This window comes from Biomphalaria glabrata, chromosome 9, assembly GCF_947242115.1.
Source record: "Biomphalaria glabrata chromosome 9, xgBioGlab47.1, whole genome shotgun sequence".
In the NCBI taxonomy this organism is placed as follows: domain Eukaryota; kingdom Metazoa; phylum Mollusca; class Gastropoda; family Planorbidae; genus Biomphalaria; species Biomphalaria glabrata.
In genome coordinates this window covers 10,167,896-10,188,496 of record NC_074719.1, presented here as the reverse complement: position 1 = coordinate 10,188,496, position 20,601 = coordinate 10,167,896, and the positions used below count along the sequence as shown (strand labels likewise).

General features: G+C 38.5%; 2 protein-coding genes across 2 annotated transcripts in view; one reads left to right on the top strand and one right to left on the bottom strand.

The window, feature by feature from the left end:
* Positions 1-349: 349 nt before the first annotated feature.
* Positions 350-1,921, top strand: LOC129928170 (uncharacterized). The gene is made up of 2 exons (XM_056041188.1): positions 350-369; positions 487-1,921. Exons 1-2 carry the CDS (start codon positions 350-352, stop codon positions 1,919-1,921), a joined length of 1,455 nt encoding a protein of 484 aa, XP_055897163.1.
* Positions 1,922-4,016: 2,095 nt separating this feature from the next.
* The window catches only part of LOC106071135 (uncharacterized), a 28,908-nt gene continuing 12,323 nt past the window's right edge, over positions 4,017-20,601 (bottom strand). The window contains exons 5-6 of the mRNA XM_013231170.2: positions 5,936-7,093; positions 4,017-4,993 (exon numbers count right to left, since the gene is read on the bottom strand). Coding sequence (XP_013086624.2) covers positions 4,547-4,993; positions 5,936-7,093 — 1,605 coding nt within the window. The 3' untranslated portion in view covers positions 4,017-4,546. The remainder of the gene's footprint in view (positions 4,994-5,935; positions 7,094-20,601) is intronic.

The following is a 20,601-nucleotide window of genomic DNA, read 5'->3' as shown; positions in this document are numbered from 1 at the left end:
ATCAGAACACGTCAATGTTTTATTTAGATTTATAATAATCTCTGTGGCCCAGTTTTTTTCCCTAGCTTTTTACTAGAACATATAATGTAGTCCAATTGTTCTATAACTGATTATTACTTTTTTTTTTTGCATGCGTTCACATTTATCTACATTCTGTATTGCTCAATTTATATATTTATTTGTTCAATATAAGCTTGTACCGCGATACAGTGCAGCTTAGGCTATTACAAGTCTGTAGAGGGAAAAATACATTGATCATTAAATAAATGATAGTTTTGAATATTTATTAACTGAAACTAATGTTTGACTTAAGTTGCGATTGCCGTATTAAAAAATAGTTTAAAAAGTTATGTTGGCTGTCACAGGTGTGTTAGTGTTTAGTTGTTAGTGTTTAGTCGTTAGTGTTTAGTTGTTAGTGTTTAGTTGTTTTTATGTTAATGCATGATAGAACGTTCTCTGACGGATCATTTGCTCGACCTGGTGCAGACTCGGACACTTCGACAGCTTGAAAGAAAATGCGGACAACAAGATACGTAATACCACAGTCAGGTATACCACAGCCAGGGATACCACAGTCAGGGATACCACAGCCAGGGATACCACAGCCAGGGATACCACAGCCAGGGATACCACAGTCAGGGATACCACAGCCAGGGATACCACAGTCAGGGATACCACATCCAGGGATACCACAGCCAGGGATACCACATCCAGGGATACCACAGCCAGGGATACCACAGCCAGGGATACCACAGCCAGGGATACCACAGCCAGGGATACCACAGTCAGGAATACCACATCCAGGGATACCACAGCCAGGGATACCACATCCAGGGATACCACAGCCAGGGATACCACAGTCAGGGATACCACATCCAGGGATAAATCAGCCAGGGATACCATAGCCAGGGATACCACAGTCAGGGATACCATAGTCAGGGATACCACAGCCAGGGATACCACAGTCAGGGATACCACAGTCAGGGATACCACAGTCAGGGATACCACAGTCAGGGATACCACAGCCAGGGATACCACAGCCAGGGATACCACATCCAGGGATACCACAGCCAGGGATACCACAGCCAGGGATACCACATCCAGGGATACCACAGCCAGGGATACCACAGCCAGGGATACCACAGCCAGGGATACCACAGCCAGGGATACCACATCCAGGGATACCACAGTCAGGGATACCACAGTCAGGGATACCACAGCCAGGGATACCACAGCCAGGGATACCACAGCCAGGGATACCATAGCCAGGGATACCACAGCCAGGGATACCACAGCCAGGGATACCACATCCAGGGATACCACAGCCAGGGATACCACATCCAGGGATACCACAGCCAGGGATACCACAGTCAGGGATACCACAGCCAGGGATACCACATCCAGGGATACCACAGCCAGGGATACCACAGCCAGGGATACCACAGCCGGGGATACCACAGTCAGGGATATCACAGCCAGGGATACCACAGCCAGGGATACCATAGCCAGGGATACCACAGTCAGGGATACCATAGTCAGGGATACCACAGCCAGGGATACCACAGTCAGGGATACCACAGCCAGGGATACCACAGCCAGGGATACCACAGCCAGGGATACCACAACCAGGGATACCACAGTCAGGGATACCACAGTCAGGGATACCACATCCAGGGATACCACAGCCAGGGATACCACATCCAGGGATACCACATCCAGGGATACCACATCCAGGGATACCACAGCCAGGGATACCACAGCCAGGGATACCACAGTCAGGGATACCACATCCAGGGATACCACAGCCAGGGATACCACAGCCAGGGATACCACAGCCAACAGTCGGGGATACCACAGCCAGGGATACCACACGCCAGGGATACCACAGCCAACAACCAAAGATACCACAGCCAACAGCTAGGTATACCACAGCCAACAGCCAGGTATACCACAGCCAGAGATACCACAGCCAACAGTCAGGGATACCAAAGTCATGGATACCACAGCCAGGGATACCGCTGTTAGGTGTACTGTGGGACACGTCTCAGGAGAAAAAATATGGTGCTGAGTCTTTGCGACAAGACGATATTTAGAAACTAAATTAAACCTAGCTTTAAGAACTATTGATGGGCAAAAGTTAACTAAAAAAGTTAGAAACTTTTAGTTTAACTAAAAAAAATAGTTAAGGTCATTGTTTAACTAGAAAAAAAAAGTTTAGTTAAAATCGTAGTTTAATTAATTTTTTTAGTTACTAACTAAAAAGTTTAATTAAAATTTGTACAACTATCAACATGTGGTCAGGGTTGAAACATACATCCCTGTTTTTTGGTCACGTGATATCAATAACTTTGATTATCAAAAAAATGATGCAGTTAACAACTATTTAGTCAGTCTTCATTTGAAGAGGGTAAAGTAAGATGCTGGTAGAAGTTATGGGAGTAAATATTTGCAACTGAAACTAGCAGTAAAATAGAATGTTAAACATTTTTTGCTAAAAGCTTCTTTGCAATATTATGAATGAGGTTGTTCCGATTTTTTTTTTTGAGCCTCGTGGTGGTGTTTAATTTCTGTTTCTAGTGGGAATCTGATTAGTGAATTAGGTCAATATCTAGTGGTTTTGATCAATTCATTTGCGGCAAACAATAATTTATGAACTGCAGGAACATCAAGTACACTCTTTTTATAGTCTTAAGACTTATTATTGAGATCTAAGAATCGACAGTTAGGCCTATATAGATCTTAAAGCATTAGGATAACCAACTCTAGAAAAAAAATCTTAATCAACACCCTCTCTTGAACATAAAATAAATAGACTGTTTCCAACTGATTTTAACGTCTGGTCAGCTAGACATACACACGTAAGCCTAGTGTACTGTACGTGTGTAGTTGATGATACTACAAGACTACCTTGCATTTTTTTACATTACGCGTTATGCAAGTGTTTTTGCTTAATGTGGAGTGGTCAGACGAGGCATGGCTAGTCAAGCATGTTCTTTACACTAAAATAGTTACACACCCTCCCAGTCCAGAAAGTAAATAGACGGTGTGTCCAACTGATTTTAACAACCTGGCCAGAAAGAGGTACACGTGTAGGCCTATATAGTGTACTGAGTGTGCAGTCCATAATGACAAGACCACCCTGTTTTTTTCCCTTGCGTGTTTAACGGTTATGCAATAGTGTTAGTTGTATTTTAGTGGTCAGACAAGAAAATAGCACATCGGCATGGTTAGTCAAGCATGTATTTCATACTATGTAATAGTTATACGGTCAAATGTTATAACTTCAACAATTTCTCTTCTATTTGATTGGTTGCTAGATCTAACTTTTAAACTCTAATATTTATTGTATGTTTTTAAATGAGATTTTAAACGTTACCGGTATAAGTAATTAAAATTTTCCGTTATATAATAAACTAATATAATTAAAAAAAAGAGTAACGTTCTTTTCTAAAGGTTTTAATTGAAGGCAAAAATACAAGCACACAGATTTATTTAGACATCTTTTTTTTTTTATTTTATTGTGCGTTAACGTTTATGTAAGAAACATATTCCTTAGTGCTGATTTTATTATGGATCAATATTTCTAGGTCAACCCCGCCACTCCCCCCCCCCCCCAAAAAAAAAAAGTTTGTTATAGTTTAATTAATTTTCTTTAGTTCAGTTTAACTATATTTTGAAATTCATGATAAACATTAGTTTAACTCCTTTATTTTAGTTGATAACTAGTTTTAGTTTAACTTTTAAAAGTTAGTTTAGTTCCCATCGCTATTAAGGACTATATAGACAGTTTGACTTAAGAGTCTTTTTCTATTCCTCTCTTTCTTTTGCCTTGAATAAAATCTCTTCTACGGCAGGTCCGTCAATTTGTTTTTATAATGGCTTTTCATCGCTTTCTTTCTCAGTCTGCCTCTTCTTCTTTCACCTGACACAGTTCCTTGCAGGAAGGTTTTTGCGAGCCCTGAAAACCTTGTGATACGTCTACAAAGTTTCAGGTTTTTTTTAGAGAGGTCAGAAGGTCATCGTGGGCCCAATCGCCTTTGTGATCGTTTTTCTAATATATCCTCGTTGGCAGCCATTAGTGTCAAGAAAACCAACTTACACGATGTCTCAACTCTTAGGGGGCATTCATAGGAATTCATTTATTTCGACTATGAAATGTATACAAATAAACAACAACATTGTTATAACGTGTAAAGAGTAGAATGTGAGGAAATATGAATTCAGAAAATATGATAATAATCGCTACTGTAAATGTGACATTAGGGTCTTACTGTGCACGTTTTCTTTACGAGTACATCGAGGTGAAAGGTCAATAAGTAAATGTCCTGTATTAATAAATATAGAATACAATACCGTCCAAAACACTCAACACATAGCTCAAGTCATAGCTCAAGTCATAGTTCTAGTCATAACTCAACTCATAGCTCAAGTCATAACTCAACTCATAGCTGCCTCCTAAGATAGAGGTATGGTTATAATCAAGTGTCGTAGTTTAAATTAGTGTTAGAGTCATACACAACGAGTTAAGTCCTCAATGCCAATGACGCTATGTTCTTATGACGCTTGACTTGGCGCTGACGCTGCTGCCGTACGATCTGTCCTGTAGCAGCACGGGTGTAGGAATGTCACTGACGCCAGACACGTTACTGGTCTCCGTGACGTCAGACCCTTCGTAAGACTCCCGTCCCCAGGCCTTCATAAGTTCCGGCCGAACATTGCTTCCGAAGAACTCTGGCTCTGCAGTGCTGTCTATGCGCCGCTTGGAAGTTGACGGTATCTTGTTGCAGCAGCTGATGTAGCGGCCCCAGGTGGCGTTCCTGAGGTCCCTGTTGGTGAGCGAGATCAGGTAGAAGGAGATGACGCTCTTCAGGTGGATGAAGTTGAGTACGGTGGTGCTGCTCTTGACTGCCAGGTCAATGATTACAGTCAACGTGATAATCAGCAAGTCCAAGAAAATCAAGAGCATCATGGATTTCTTATAGGAGCTTATTTTCTAGAAGAAAAAAAAAACAGAGTCACTGATCAGATCAATGTGTCTAGAATAAACAAATGAAATTGAAAAGTTGGTCATAATAACAGTTTAATGACAAATTATTTACTTGACCTTTTATCATTTCAGAAGACATACTTGGCTTTTTAAAGGACTTTTTTTTGTTCCCTGAGAATTTTAGATCATTGCGTCTCTGTGAAGTATTTTTTTAAAAAAGATTTTATATAGTGCTACTTTCATGCTTATAGCATGCTCAGAGCCCCATGATCCAATCTCATGAGTAGACCAGTGGGGGTATCTGGGAGAATGTTTTTTTCTACGCTACGATTGAATCGTCAAGATTCCTTGATCTTCAGACATTGACATTTCTTATAAAATTTATCAACTGATTTCAAAATCTCAAGGACCTTGTGATTCGACCATGAAGTTTTAGTTTGCATTTTTTTTTTAGACAAGTTTGTTGCTAGTCTTGATCCTAATTATTTTTTTTACAAGAATTCACTTTGTCTGTATATCTGTCTGGTTCAAATTTTGAAAACGTTATTTTTTTTTTCATTCTCGGATCAACTTGAGACTGTGCACAAGTATTCATTGTTCTTAACAAAACATGGATAAGTAAAGCAAAAAATAGCCAATAAGTTTATAAAATAGTGGAAATAATTCATTTTGTTGGATGCTTATTGAAGATGAAGGTAAACCTTGACAATATCTATGAGAGATGGAGGTAAAAAACATGAAATAGGAAATTTTACACCGTTACCTCTCTAAGTACAAACTTAATCATTGATTACTTTTAATGATACATCTTAATCATAGATACCTTTTAATGAATGATACACCTAAATTATTGATATCTCATAATCAATGATACATCTTAATCATTAATGTCTCTTAATGAATGATAAAGTCTAGTTGGTCTGGAATCTAAGAACGTAGGGCACTTACTAATGATGGCTTTTCCTGAGATTTCAGAATCGGTCGAGGGGCTTTTGGTTTGGAGTCTGATCGTAGCAAGTTTTTTGTACTTTCGTCAGCGCTGTAGGTTATAGAATTGACCATCGAGTCGCCAAAACTGACTTTTCGATCTTGGGACAGGTCCGATGTGCTGTTTTGATTTTGGTCAGGGTGTCTATACTTTTTTATACTGTCCAATTCTGATGCGTCATTGTTTGAGGATTTATTCTCTTCATACTTTTCGAAGCCCTTATTCAGGTTTTCAACAGGGCGGCTACTCTCTTTCTTAGTATCCACATCTGGGGCGTGGTTGTTGGAGGACTTATTCTCTTCATAATTTTTGAAGTCCTTATTCAGGTTTTCAACAGGGCGGCTACTCTCTTTCTTAGTATCCACATCTGGGGCGTGGTTGTTGGAGGACTTATTCTCTTCATAATTTTTGAAGTCCTTATTCAGGTTTTCAACAGGGCGGCTACTCTCTTTCTTAGTATCCACATCTGGGGCGTCCTTGTTTGAGGACTTATTCTCTTCATACTTTTTGAAGTCCTTGTCCATGTTTTCAACAGGGCGGCTAATCTCTTTCTTAGTATCCACATCTGAGGCGTCGTTTTTTGAGGACTTATTCTCTTCATACTTTTTGAAGTCCTTGTCCATGTTTTCAACAGGGCGGCTACTCTCTTTCTCAGTATCCACATCTGAGGCTTCGTTGTTGGAGGACTTATTCTCTTCATCCTGTTTACGGATAGGGGCGTCTATGTCGTCCAGGTCCTCCTCACTTGGTTTGCCTCTCAAATACACTGGGTTGGTCGTTGACTGCCTCTTCTTGTCCTGTTTGGCCATATCTTCTGGAAGGATGAAGCTTCCTTCCCTGACGTCGATGACCGTCTGGATGAAGATGGAGTCCTGTCCCAATAATGGGCGGGCGTCTATGAACAGGATGACCTTGTACACGTAGAGAAGTAACCCAGCGCTGTACAGCAGCGTGTTGATGGCGTAGTACATTTTCTCCGCGTACTTCATTAAGTCGTAGAATTCCCAGGTGGTGTTCAGATTTAATGTCATGTGACAATATCTAGGCTCCAGGGACTTGTAGACGTCAGTAAAGTCAGCCTCCACGTCAGAGTGTACCTTCACGTACAGTATAGGAGGCTGGAAGTAAGACAATATAGGCACATGTGAATATAAGACAATATAAGCACATGTGAATATAAGACAATATAGGCACATGTGAATATAAGACAATATAGGCACATGTGAATATAAGACAATATAGGCACACGTGAATATAAGACAATAGAGGCACATGTGAATATAAGACAATATAGGCACATGTGAAAATAAGACAATATAGGCACATGTGAATATAAGACAATATAGGCACATGTGAATATAAGACAATATAAGCACATGTGAATATAAGACAATATAGGCACATGTGAATATAAGACAATATAGGCACATGTGAATATAAGACAATATAGGCACATGTGAATATAAGACAATATAGGCACATGTGAATATAAGACAATATAAGCACATATGAATATAAGACAATATAGGCACATGTGAATATAAGACAATATAGGCACATGTGAATATAAGACAATATAGGCACATGTGAATATAAGACAATATAGGCACATGTGAATATAAGACAATATAGGCACATGTGAATATAAGACAATATAAGCACATATGAATATAAGACAATATAGGCACATGTGAATATAAGACAATATAGGCACATGTGAATATAAGACAATATAGGCACATGTGAATATAAGACAATATAGGCACATGTGAATATAAGACAATATAAGCACATATGAATATAAGACAATATAGGCACATGTGAATATAAGACAATATAGGCACATGTGAATATAAGACAATATAGGCACATGTGAATATAAGACAATGTAGGCACATGTGAATATAAGACAATATAGGCACATGTGAATATAAGACAATAGAGGCACATGTGAATATAAGACAATATAGGCACATGTGAATATAAGACAATATAACCACATATGAATATAAGACAATATAGGCACATGTGAATATAAGACAATATAGGCACATGTGAATATAAGACAATATAGGAACATGTGAATATAAGACAATATAGGAACATGTGAATAGGGTATTTTTTTATTTTTTTTTTTAAAGAAGGATAAACAGAAACAGAGACAAGAAAGAAAGACACGCAGACACACAGACTGATAGATAGATAGATAGATAGATAGATATATAGATAGATAGATAGACAGACAGACAGACAGACAGAGACAGACAGACAGACAGACAGACAGATAGATAGATAGATAGATAGATAGATAGATAGATAGATAGATAGGTAGACAGACAGACAGACAGACAGACAGACAGACAGATAGATAGATAGATAGATAGATAGATAGATAGATAGACAGACAGACAGACAGACAGACAGACAGATAGATAGATAGATAGATAGATAGATAGATAGATAGATAGATAGATATTTTCATGTTATATTTGAGATTTAAGAATATGTGTATAAAGTCTTGCATGTAAAGCATCATTTTATAACGAGTCGATCGAGAGTGAGGTGTCTTCTAGATTTAACTCTTTCTCTCTGTAATTATTTTTCTTGTTCCGAAAGTATTATTCATTTTTTCTCATTTGCATTTCACTATCCTGTTATAATTAAACTTCAATAACTTTTTTTGTTTGTTATTAGAAAATTTTATATTTGGTATTGAATTATAGGAGAATGCATGCTCTTTTTACACAAAAGAAATTAAAGATTATAAATCCAAAAACCAATTTAGTTTAATCGGAGTCAAATCAACGTTGACATCGTGAATTAGGAGAGAAAGAGTTAAAACAAAAAATTAAACAAATTCCCATAATGACTCTCGGGGCCTTTAAATCTAGATCTTTTCGTTTTTTGAAACTTTTTTTTATGAAGTTTAATGCAGTTGTTGGAAGGGAGAGGGGGGGGGGGTACCTTAACCAAAAAATTTAAACTTCACGTAGTACTATACAGTCCTACACTAGATAAAAAAAGAGAGAAAAGTGATAGTACAATTCACGGGCCGAAAATAAGAGTGTTCTACCCTGGGTAAATGAATGGGTGTAGCCAGTGTCCAATGCTAGTCTAATCTATAAGTTTAATTATAAATTACTTTGAAACAATGATGCTTACATTTGTTTATGAGACTTGCACGCATTCTTAGATTTTTTCTCCCACTGCCCTCTGCCTTGCAACATTTCGATTAATTTTAGAATCAAAGGGGTGTAACTTCATGTATTTTAGTCGATACAAGTAAAGAAGGAGTTATCTGTACTTAGAATTAACTTTTGTATACGTAAGGTCAAAGTTTGTTAATAAATTTAAATCATTCTTTAACAAAAATTTTTGCTAAGTAATAGAATTTTCTGCCTGAAAAAAGCTCGTTGAGTTTAACTATCAATGGAAAAATGAATCCTTATGGTGAAAAGCTCTGTTTGACCGCTTAGTCGTTGGAATCCCCAGTGTGGACTCATCGTATCTGTCCTTTAACTTTCGTCGTAGGGGGCAATGGCGAGTAGCGTAACCATGTCCATCCTTCCGGTCAGCGGTTGTCCTTTGCAGAATATCAAGGGAGGGGAAGGTAAATTCTTTAATGTTTCCTAGCCAGATTTTTTCAGACGACGCTTTCTTTGTGCTCCCTCCACTGTACCTTGGTGGATAACTTTGGACAGTGAGTCATGTCTTACACCGAACCAGTTTGTCGTCTCATCACAGCATTGAAATACCAGTTTTTTTGACGACTAATAATATTTTAATTGTACATTTGACTCGACCCTAGTTCTATTTATTAGGCATCTCTAGCAGAATGAAGGATTCCCAGATAGTTCCATCTCCCTTTATGTCCCGAGTATAAAGTACGTGCAGACTTACCATATTTCAACATTGTCGAACAGATAGGTTCTGAACTAATGAAAGAAACAAATACCATGACATTTTGTCAAGAGTTGTTTTGATGTTGTTTTTTTTTGTTGTTTTTTTGTTTTATTTTTTAAAGTTTTTTTTTTACAGAAACAAGTTCCCTGGTTTATCATGTAGAATTTTTCGTTTCGGTACTTCCAGCACACAAAGCAATGGGCTCTAGTGTACTTAGGCCTACATGATTTATACCTACGCCAGTCAATTATCTCTTTCTCAATAAATGCAAGTTTTTTGTTTTATTAAAGCTATTAAAACAAAAAACATATTATTTTATGCTTTCCCAAAAAGTTATTTGTATTACATTTTATATTTTGATATTATACTATATTATTTTATATATTACATCATATTATATTATATTATATTATATTATATCAACGATTTTTGTATCATATTTGAGAAAAGAATTGATTAGAAAACACACACACACACAAATACATAAGTTTCAACCATCAATGACTTATTTGGGTCATCGATGTATGGTATCAATCTGGAACTAGAACCTCCATCCCATTGTATAGGTCAAAGTTGTAAATAATATTATTTTGAGACGATTACAAGACAACAAGATGTTCAGTTAGAAGACTAACTATAGCCTCCAAGGTAAATGTTGACAAAGAAAGAAAAAATAAATGCAAGGAATGATGAAAATTAACATTTGAAATAAAACATTACATATTTAATGCGATTTGTTGGATATCGTCAACGTTAGCGTTAGTATAAGTGCTTTCCAAGGGATGACACTATATAAAAAATAATTAAGAATCACAAAAGGTGTCGTTTGTTTCAATAAAAAAAGGGAAACATTTACATTATTTATACAATGTGCAGTATTAATTATATGTCAAACGTTGAGTAGGATAAAAAGAATGATACCATGGTAATGAAATATGGACCAAAGGTAACCAAGCCTACATATGGTCTACACAGGCTCAGCACGTAGAAACTATTTCATAATGTTTTGATTCCATACTGTATAAGAACGATCTCATCAAACATTTCAGAAGGAGGCATTAAAAGATACACGATCCCGTACGTTAAATGCAAAGTAACTAAAACAGTACAGTTAGTTCATACAAGTTGTTTAGTTTTCCCGAATTACTGAAACGATTTATAGAGGTACTAGCTATCACTGTGTCCAGACACAATCCTGAACACAAAATTTCAAACAATCATTTATACATTGAAATATTTCAACTTTTTTTTTTTTAACATTCCAATGTTTACCCAGAATCCTCCAACGAGTCAGCCATAATTTACATCTATCAATTCAGAAGCATTCTCTTTGTTTCAATTCACATTTCATCTACAAGTTACAGAACATCTACATAGGAGACAGCTCTAGATCTTTCCTTCAAAGTACTTTTATAAGTTGTCTACATGAGTCTAGTTAAGGATGTTATTGTCCAAATGATGTTTCTAGGACGCGTCTGAATTGTCGGAACTTAATGCCAAGAACATTGTCATCAGTTCAAGAGTTCGATGTGTTAAAACCAAGAACTAGTCCCGGACGCGGAGTCAGTATGGCAGGTAGCTTTGCGTCATGCTGTCCTCTTATTTCGTCATGACGCTCGTCCTCGTGCTCGCTGTCACTGTCGGTCTGTCCGACAGCAGCACCGGGGCGGGGATGTCACTCACGCCTGACACGTTGCTGGTCTCCGTCAGGTCAGAGTTCGAGGCCTCGTAAGAGTAACGCCCCCACGCTCTCATCAATTCCGGCCGGACGTTGCTTCCGAAAAATTCAATCCCTGTAGAACTGGTGGTCGTTCTCACGTACCCGCTCGGCCAATTTTTGCAGCACTCAAAGTACCGTCCCCAGGTGGCGGTCCTGAGCTCCTTGTTTGTGAGGGAAATCAGGTAGAAAGAGAGCACACATTTGGTGTGGATGAAGTTGAGCGCCGTGGAGCTGTTCTTCACGGCCAGGTCCACGATAACCGTCACTGTGATGATGAGTAAGTCCAAAAATATTAAAAACATCATTGATTTCTTGTAGGAACTGATTTTCTGCAGAAAGAAAAAACAAATTCATAGGTGATTATTTCAATACATGCAGCGGTACGCATAGCAGATGAGTTCAAAATTAGAATTATATTAAAACATATCAACGTAAAGCTGTAATTGTTTTGTTAGAATAGAATTGTCTTGATCCTAAGATAAAACTAATAAGCCATGCCATAAGTCAAACAAATGTCACACGCCAAAAAGAAAACAAAAAACTAAACGATAAGTTTGAACTAATCTTACCATTTTTAATACCTAAAGGCAAATAAGGGTAAGCTACTCTCTATTTCACGAATTCACGAGGAAATTAAGAAATAATTTTCTACCGGAGAATTGGCCTTTACTTCTGTTTATTGGATACCCCTGTCCGTCTGTCACAAGCAAAACCGGTCGCCCCCCACCTCCGTAAAGTAGATGTAATAAAACGGGACCTCAAATCAGTGAATATTGATACCGACCAAGGGAAAAAAATAGCCCTAGACCTAATTAGATGGAGAAAGACAGTGACCAAGAAAGCTACGGACAGTAAAAAAACATGGGCCACAGCTTTAGAAAAAAACGAGCCATACAACAAATGGCCAGCCCCTCTACCACCATAGCGAAAGCCATCCTAACCTGCGATATATGTGGACGGGAGTGGCCTCTCCAAATAGGGCTCCACAGCCATATGAAAGAGTGTCCGAGATGAACCATAGTCGTTCTACGACTGAAGGAGGCCTGAATCGAATACACTTTTTCGTATGTCCTACGAGACTTATAGCAGCTTTCCTTGGGCTAATTGTACACCATGGATTGACGATCTTTCCATTTCGATCTCCGCTGAGTTTTTTTTCTCTGTGTGGCTCTATGCCAGCCGCTACATTATCAATCCATCCATTTCGTGGTCTGCCTTTGGGTTGCCTACCCTTAGGCTTACCCTGTGTACCATTTCGTCTCTCTAATGAAAAGACAATGTAGACTCCCGAAAAATAAACGGATTCGCCTGAATTAAATGTGGCAAAATATGTAGGTCGCAACTGGGTTTAGCGAGGCCACATGAAATGTAATACTAAACTTCTATCTCTGGAATCCAAACTAAAGCTTTAGTGTTTGGCTTACTTATAAGTGGGACCCGACCTACGTAATCTGTGTTTTTTAAATGTCAAAAAAGGTGGTCTTCTTTAAATAATTTGTAGCTCTTTTTCTAGCCTGGTGTTTGGTGCGTGTCCTACTTCCAGTTCCATCTTACATACCTCCATACCTTTTTTCTAGGTTGAACTTTTGAATATGTCTGAACTATGTTCTACACAGCAGACCTAACAAGCATAGTTATCCTGCAGTTGTGTCCCTTCAATTGATAACGTATCTTATACTAGGAGACTGCCACAAACGTAATTATACTTTGACCTTTGATATAATCATTGACGTTTTGTAATATTCTAAATGTAAACTGTTCATCTTTGAAATCAAGCTCCCTTCCCTGTGGACGTAATATAATAAACCTTATGTTATTAAATGTTCCATATATACACACTACTGAGTAGGTGATCGACGTTTGAGTCTGAATAATGATTGCCAACAAGATGACCGATGGTTATTTTACCGAAATGTATACAAAGTGTTATTTGTGTTGTTGTCTCTCGATCAATCTGCGAGCCAAGTTAAACGATGTGACTATATTTCAAGTGTTCTGCTTCATAAGTCTCCTTCAAGAAAAGTTAACATTCCTACATCCGAGATCCTTCCTCATGCAAGACAGCATAAAGATAGGATGAGAAAGGTTCGAACTTGGACCTCTGGTGATCCTAGTAGTGGGAATGCTAGTCCGCTATGTTTGGCGAGTGTGAGGTCATCATCATCATCATCAAACTCCATTAGAGTGAGGGCTAGAGAGGCTTAAATCCTCTTTTGCAAAAGCCCTGGACAGTTACCCTGAGTGTGAGCTAGCTATTCATCGTGCTCTCTCGTTCATAGCAGCAACGGTCTACGTTGTTTTTTATTTGACTTTTTTTTGTGTGCGATTTTCAGCACTTTTCAGCACTTTTTGAGAAATAGGAAAGTCTTTTCGCCTTACTGTAGTTCCTATGACATTGAGTATAACAGATAAAGGAATGACCCTATCTTAGTCAATGGCCATGTTAGCCTATAATAAGTTCTGTACATGGCTATTTCTTCAATGGTGGAAATCGAAATGTGTCCCAATATTAAATCCATCACAAACCAAAACTTTGTAGCAATCAATTCCTAAACCTAACAAAAACACTATTGTGATAACAGAGCATACTAAACCCAGTACGTGCCATAGTACATACGCTAATATTGAAAAGATTGGTGTTGACATATGAAAACGGTGAAATACTGCGCTTTCCTTTAACCTTCAGCCTCAAAGACCAGTGGCGTAGCCAGGGTGGTGGATGGGGGGGGGATATGAAAATCCCCCCCCCGGGCCTTACTTGAGAAGGGGGGCACCCAAATGACTGGGTTTTTTTTACATTAAATATTACGCCATTATCTGATGTCAAATGTCTAAATGCTGGAGCCCCTAAAGAGGTCAAGCCCCCACCTACCTCAAATGATGGCAAATCCCTAACTATGCCACTATCAAAGACCTTCGCTTTTTTATTATCTTATAAACAATAATAGACTTTTTAAATTTGCTTTAAAACTTTTTTTTTTCTATTCCATTTCATATTTTGCGTTCCATTATAGTATATGTCATCATTTTCTTCCAACGTATCAGCCATAAATGTGACATAGAGATAATTGGTGGACATCCTTATGCATAAAAATTTTTTTATATATTAATGTTGTTTATTTTTCCGTAATCTGTAAAATACGGCATTGGGGTCACATCCGGATCAATGACAGATTTGATTTGACCTGTCCCTTGTGTTATAATGATAATTGAAAATAATCGCACTCAAGAGTTTTATTGTGAGTTGGTCTTCTCCGTCACATGAACACATTCAATGTTAAGATACAATATTACAAGAACAAAAACATATTGACAATTTTTTGGGGCGACTTGAAATGTTCAATTAAAAACTAATCTATTTACTAATCAGCTTTTTAAAATAACGTGCCTACTAGGAGGCGCGGTGGCTGAGTGGTTAGGCGCTTGGCTTCCAAATCGAATCTGGTGGAGCCTGGGATATTTTTATTTCGGAATCGCCTCCGAGTCCACTCAGCTCTAATGGGTACCTGACATTAGTTGGGGAAAAAAAAAGGCTGTTGGTCATTGTGCTGGCCATATGACACCCTCGTTAACAGTGGGCCACAGAAATGTATAACCTTTACACCATCTGTCCTTTAGACCGCATGGTCTGAAAGGGGACATTTTGTCTCACTATTGAGCTACAGAGTTAGATCACTGTTCTATTAGTACCTTGATGACTAATTCATGGCGAATCAGAAACTAGACTTCAAGACTACGGCACAATATTTTAAAGTCTTTTGGTTTGGACTGTGACTTAGTGAAACCAGACTTCTAGCTTGAATCCAATCCAATAAGAGTAGTCTCGACGCATTATTCCTAAATGTTCATTTATTAGATTCACTAAAGCCAAATATTTGACAATCAGAGAATCTATGAAATGTTTCTTCATATTTTTCTGAGCAGGTTTTTTCTTTCTATAATGAAACTTACAACTTCCGGAAACAGATTTGAGGAGAAAGACCTTAATTTACTGTAATATCTTTATTACAGATATTTGAAACAGGTAAACAAGGGCAAATAGGCACCACGATGAATTGCTGAACTTGTCTAAAAATTGCAAACTTAGATATTACAATAGGGGGCGCAGTGGTTACATAGGGTCCAACTGAGACCAATCGTCATAGACCAGCAACGTCACAGCCTGTGGGCAGTGGAGACTAAGATATGGTTGAAGTTCAAAAGTTTTTTAGGCAATCCTTTATAAAATTTGCCTATCAAATTTTTTAGAGTTAGAAACTTTGACCAAATACTTTGTTTATTAGTGCCAAAATCCTTAGGTGTCAATCTTAGCTTAGATGCTAGAAATGAAATTGTGGGAAGCGTGGTCGAGAGGCCAAGTACGCTTGTCTTGGCTTGGCTACCTATGAAGAGGACTCGAGGTTCGACACTCGACTCAAGCAGAGTTGTGTTTACTGAGCGCCTAAAGGCAACATGGAAAAACCTTCTCAGAAATACCCCCACCTCCACTGATCCACAACTGAAATTGGACCAAAAGCGCTCTGAGCATGCTGTAAGCACGAAAGTAGCGCTATATAAAAGCCATAATTTAATTTTAAGTAATTTAATTTCCAGACCTTCACAAACAGTCGCCTACGCCGGATATTGGGAAGAAGGTGGCCAGAAAAGACATCTACTGCTATTGTGAGAATGAACCAAGCAAAAACCTTTAGCCCAAGCTATTCAAAAGCAAAAAAAGAAGCTGGATAGTGCACACCTTCGAAAACCAATTTTGTACTTGACTGAAATCCGCAAGGAAAGAGGAAATTTGGCAGGCCCAAGCAAACCTGGAAGTGCTGTGGATGCTGCAATGACATGAGGGCAGGAGCTGCTCGGAACAGATTTCGGGGGAGAAGCTGAAGCGCTATGCTCCCTTGGGAGTTAACACGAAGATGTAACAGCGAAAGATACGTTGAGATAATTTCCACAGTTGGAATGGAGATCTACAACTCATGCATCGTGTTAAATTGTTAATTCTTCCCTTTATGACGTTCACGCCTAGTTACTATTGGGTCTGACCTAGAACAATTCAGCTTAGTGTTGGCCTGCATCTTTTTCTAATGGCTGTTTCTTCAATATAACACACCCACACCCATTCTCGGATCAAGCTGAAACTTCATTCTTTGGCATTATTATAGCTTTTATATAGCGCTACTTTTATGCTTATAGCATGCTCAGAGCGCCTTTGGTCCAATCTCATTTGTGGACCAGTGGGGGGAAGGGGGTATCTAGAAGTTGGTTCTCCGTGCTGCCTTTAGGCGCTCAGAAAACACAACTCTGCCCGAGTCGGGTGTCGAACCTCGAGCCCCCTTCTAGGTAGCCAAGCTAAGCCTGGCATAGACAAAACAAGAATAAATAAAAAAAAGAGAGTAACCAATTAGACAATTGAATACTGGTAATTCATTATTTCGATTGGTAACAAGAAGAGAAACTAATACTTCAGTATTCACATATATAACTAAATTTGTTGGGTTTAGTCCCCTTAAATAATTGTTAACGCTATTTCTACCTCACGCATTTCCCGATAAAGTTGTTTACTTTAAACAATTATTTATTGTACCTAACAAAACATGAATCAATAAACAAAAATGCTCAATTAGTAAATTAATAATTGGGCAATTCATTATTTCGTTTCATAAAAGGGAAATAGCATGTACGTTATTGGTAGATACAGTTTTAAGGGCGGAGTTCTTCCCCTTTTGATAAGCCTTTGTTTGTTTTGTTTTTTAAAAGAATTCGTTTCTACTTTGCTTCTTTTTAAATGTTTTTTCGTTACACAAATGAATCATTAATCCCACACCTTTAAAAATAGGTTGCTTCTGTACATTATAAAATTGCTTTAATTTATTCCTATAACAATGATCAGTAAAAGTTCCCTTTCAGACCTAGGGCAGATGATGTTACGGTCATCGGTTTCTGAGGCCAACCTTGAACGACTAGGGTGTCATGTGGCCAGCACAACGACCAACCGCCTTTACTTTCCCCAACTAAAGTCAGGTACCCATTAGAGCTGGGTAGACTCAGAGGCACCCGATGATCCCAAAATTAAAAAGCTCAGTCTTCACCAGGATTCGATCCCTAGACCTCGGTACGGAAGCCAAGCGATTTGCATCCCAACCACTGCGCCTCTATTATTAGAATACTTATAGTGAAACAATTATTTTGTTTTTAAAGATGAATAAAAAAAAAGACAAGAAATGGTAGTTCTTTTAAAGCAAGATAATTGGTTCTACTTAAAAAAAATAGATATTGAGAATTGTGGGTTACACATTATAGATGAAAAATGTGTTTTTTACTCTATTTAATTCTATCAAATTCTATTCTGGAACGACCATATTTAGATAATGCATTGTCAGGAGTCCAGTAAAGTCAGATAACCACAAGAGTAGATTAAGGGGCACCCCCAAAACCCCATGATTCAAACCCAGGACCCCTGGTTCGTAAGCCAAGCGCTTAAACAATCAGCCACCGCGATCCTCAATATTGATCAGAAGTAGTCAACTATAATTTTTACAAAGCTTATATTAACTCACTCTGCCTGTCTGTCTGTCTGTCTGTCTGGATAAACGTTTGTTCACGTTATTTCTCCCACACCCAATTTCGGATCAACCTATTTCTTATAACTTACAACAGAAGAATCAATACAAAATGTAACAAACTAAATAATTAACTATTAATTATTTTGTTTGGTATCTCTAACAAGGGAAATAAATGGTACTTGAGTGAGACGGTTTCAGTCCACGAGCTCATATTCAGGTCATTCAACTTTTTTTTTATAAATACATTTAAAAAGCGATCTCCCCATTCTTTCTTCCTAACCCCTTTCCAACTGGTCCTGGCAAGTGATAGGAACATGGCGTATTGAGAAAGCTAATCACACATTGTCTAGATCTATTACGAATTTAATTACATGACTGATCCAAACTAGTCAATTTACTTAATATATAATTTAATAAGTAATTGTTTGTATTTTGCTAAACTGTTTAATGGATGTTTTTCAGTTAACCCTAATGTGATGTTGACTCACTATGGCGCCGCGATTTGGAAGCAGATACCAGGCAGATGGGCTGGACGTGGGGACGGAGAGACTCGCCTAGAACCGAGACGCCTGGAGGAAGCTGGATGGTTACCTATGCCCCAGACGCCTGGAGGAAGCAGGTGGTTGCCTATGCCCCAGACGCCTGGAGGAAGCTGGATGGTGGCCTATACACCAGACGTCTTTAGGTAGCTGGTTGGTGGCCTATACACCATACGCCTGGAGGAAGCTGGTAGGCAGAAATGAGGATGAGATTAAATGTGCTTAACTAATTTTAAAAATCAATATTTAATAAAAGAAAGGTAAGCTTACCAAACTAGACCTTTCATTCGACTTAAGAATTGGTCTGCTGGGCTGATTCCACTCTGATTTTTGGATAGATCGAACTGCGTCGTCTGGGTTGTAGCTGACCGAGTCAATCATCGCATCACCAAAACTAACTTTTCGTTCCCGACCAGCCTCGGGGCGGTCCAAGTTGTTGTTCTGACTTCTGGTGGAGCTGTCGCTCTCCACCTTCCTGACCCCTTCGTTGCTCGGATCGGCGTCTTTGCTGGACGTTTTAGCCTTGGCGTCAGCGCTCTTGGTGCTGGCAGCATCGTCTGTGACGTCCGTCATCTCGTCGTCCGTCTTGTTCTTCAGGTAGACAGGGTTAGTGGTGGACTGCTTGCGCTTGTCAGGCTTGGAGGCGAGCTCCGGCGACGGCATGCTGAAACTATGCTCTCTCACGTCGATGACGTTCTGAATGAACAGGGAGTCCTGACCCAGTAATGGGCGGGCGTCTATGAACAGGATGACCTTGTACACGTAGAGAAGTAACCCAGCGCTGTAGAGCAGCGTGTTGATGCCGTAGTACATTTTCTTGGCGTACTCCAGCAGATCGTGGTACTTTCCGTTCGGTTGAAAGTTGAAGGTCATGTGACACGACTTCAGCTTTGACGTGTCGTATATGGTTTTAACTTCCGCATGTTCAAAACCAGCGTGTCTCTTGTGTATCACTGGGGTCTAGATGTTTAAAAAGTAGGGAAATAAAGCGAAACGAAATGAATTGTTATTTTGTGTGTAGTATTAGTTGGACCAGAGGCGGCCATAGTGAGTTATCCAGACAATGTTTCTAGTCTTCGTTTTTTAGTTCAAAGTCGTCACTTTTCTGAAGACCTATTTTACATGTTAAATTATTGTTCATTTTAATGTCTGTTGTGTATAAGTATTTCTGTAAACGGTTTAGTATTTAAATTTTTTTTAAGATGTCATTTTGAGGACATTTATACGCAAATCTGTTCATGGGGTGTCTCAATGGTACCTGGCTCAAACCTTGTCCGCCACAATCCCCAGGCGCCCTGGTGGAGGTTCGGACTAGGAAGTAATAGGTTTTAATTCTGAAGAACTATCCGAAACATGTAAAATAAAATAAAATCTATTACAGCCAATAGTAAGTTTATTACAATATTTTTTTTTGTTTCTATACTTAGCAAGGAAAACCAATTCTACACTTCTGAGACATTCGAACATTGCCTTTGTTAGATGATTGAAGAGAATAAATCTAATGTCCACTGAAACTGATCACAATGATAAACTGAAAGGAAGTGAATTAAAAAAGAATATACTGGGATGTCCTATTTATCGGCCTACTGAATGTACTCTCAACCAAAGCTTGTCTATGTTGTATCTCTTTCTGTAGAGCGACTTTATCTGCTTTTTTTTAGGTCTAGTTTTCAATAGTCCTAAGTTTGAGTTCAATGCTGAAACTTAAACGAATCTGTTTCAATCCATTTATTAACTCATGTTGGCAGGTATTAAATTTTTGTAACAAAATACCACTAGCCGATGTATTTTACAGGTTTTATCTCAGAACAGCCTAACAATTTATGCTAGTGTATTTGGCACATCGCAACCTATCTGAACCTACTAGCGCATGTTAAATCACAGCACGTCTGTATTCATTAAATAAT

Excerpts from the sequence above, each read along its gene's own strand:
- LOC129928170 (XM_056041188.1), top strand. The coding sequence starts at position 350 with ATGTTGGCTGTCACAGGTGT. Across the intron at positions 370-486 it reads ATGTTGGCTGTCACAGGTGT|ACTCGGACACTTCGACAGCT; the intron begins GTTAGTGTTTAG and ends GACCTGGTGCAG.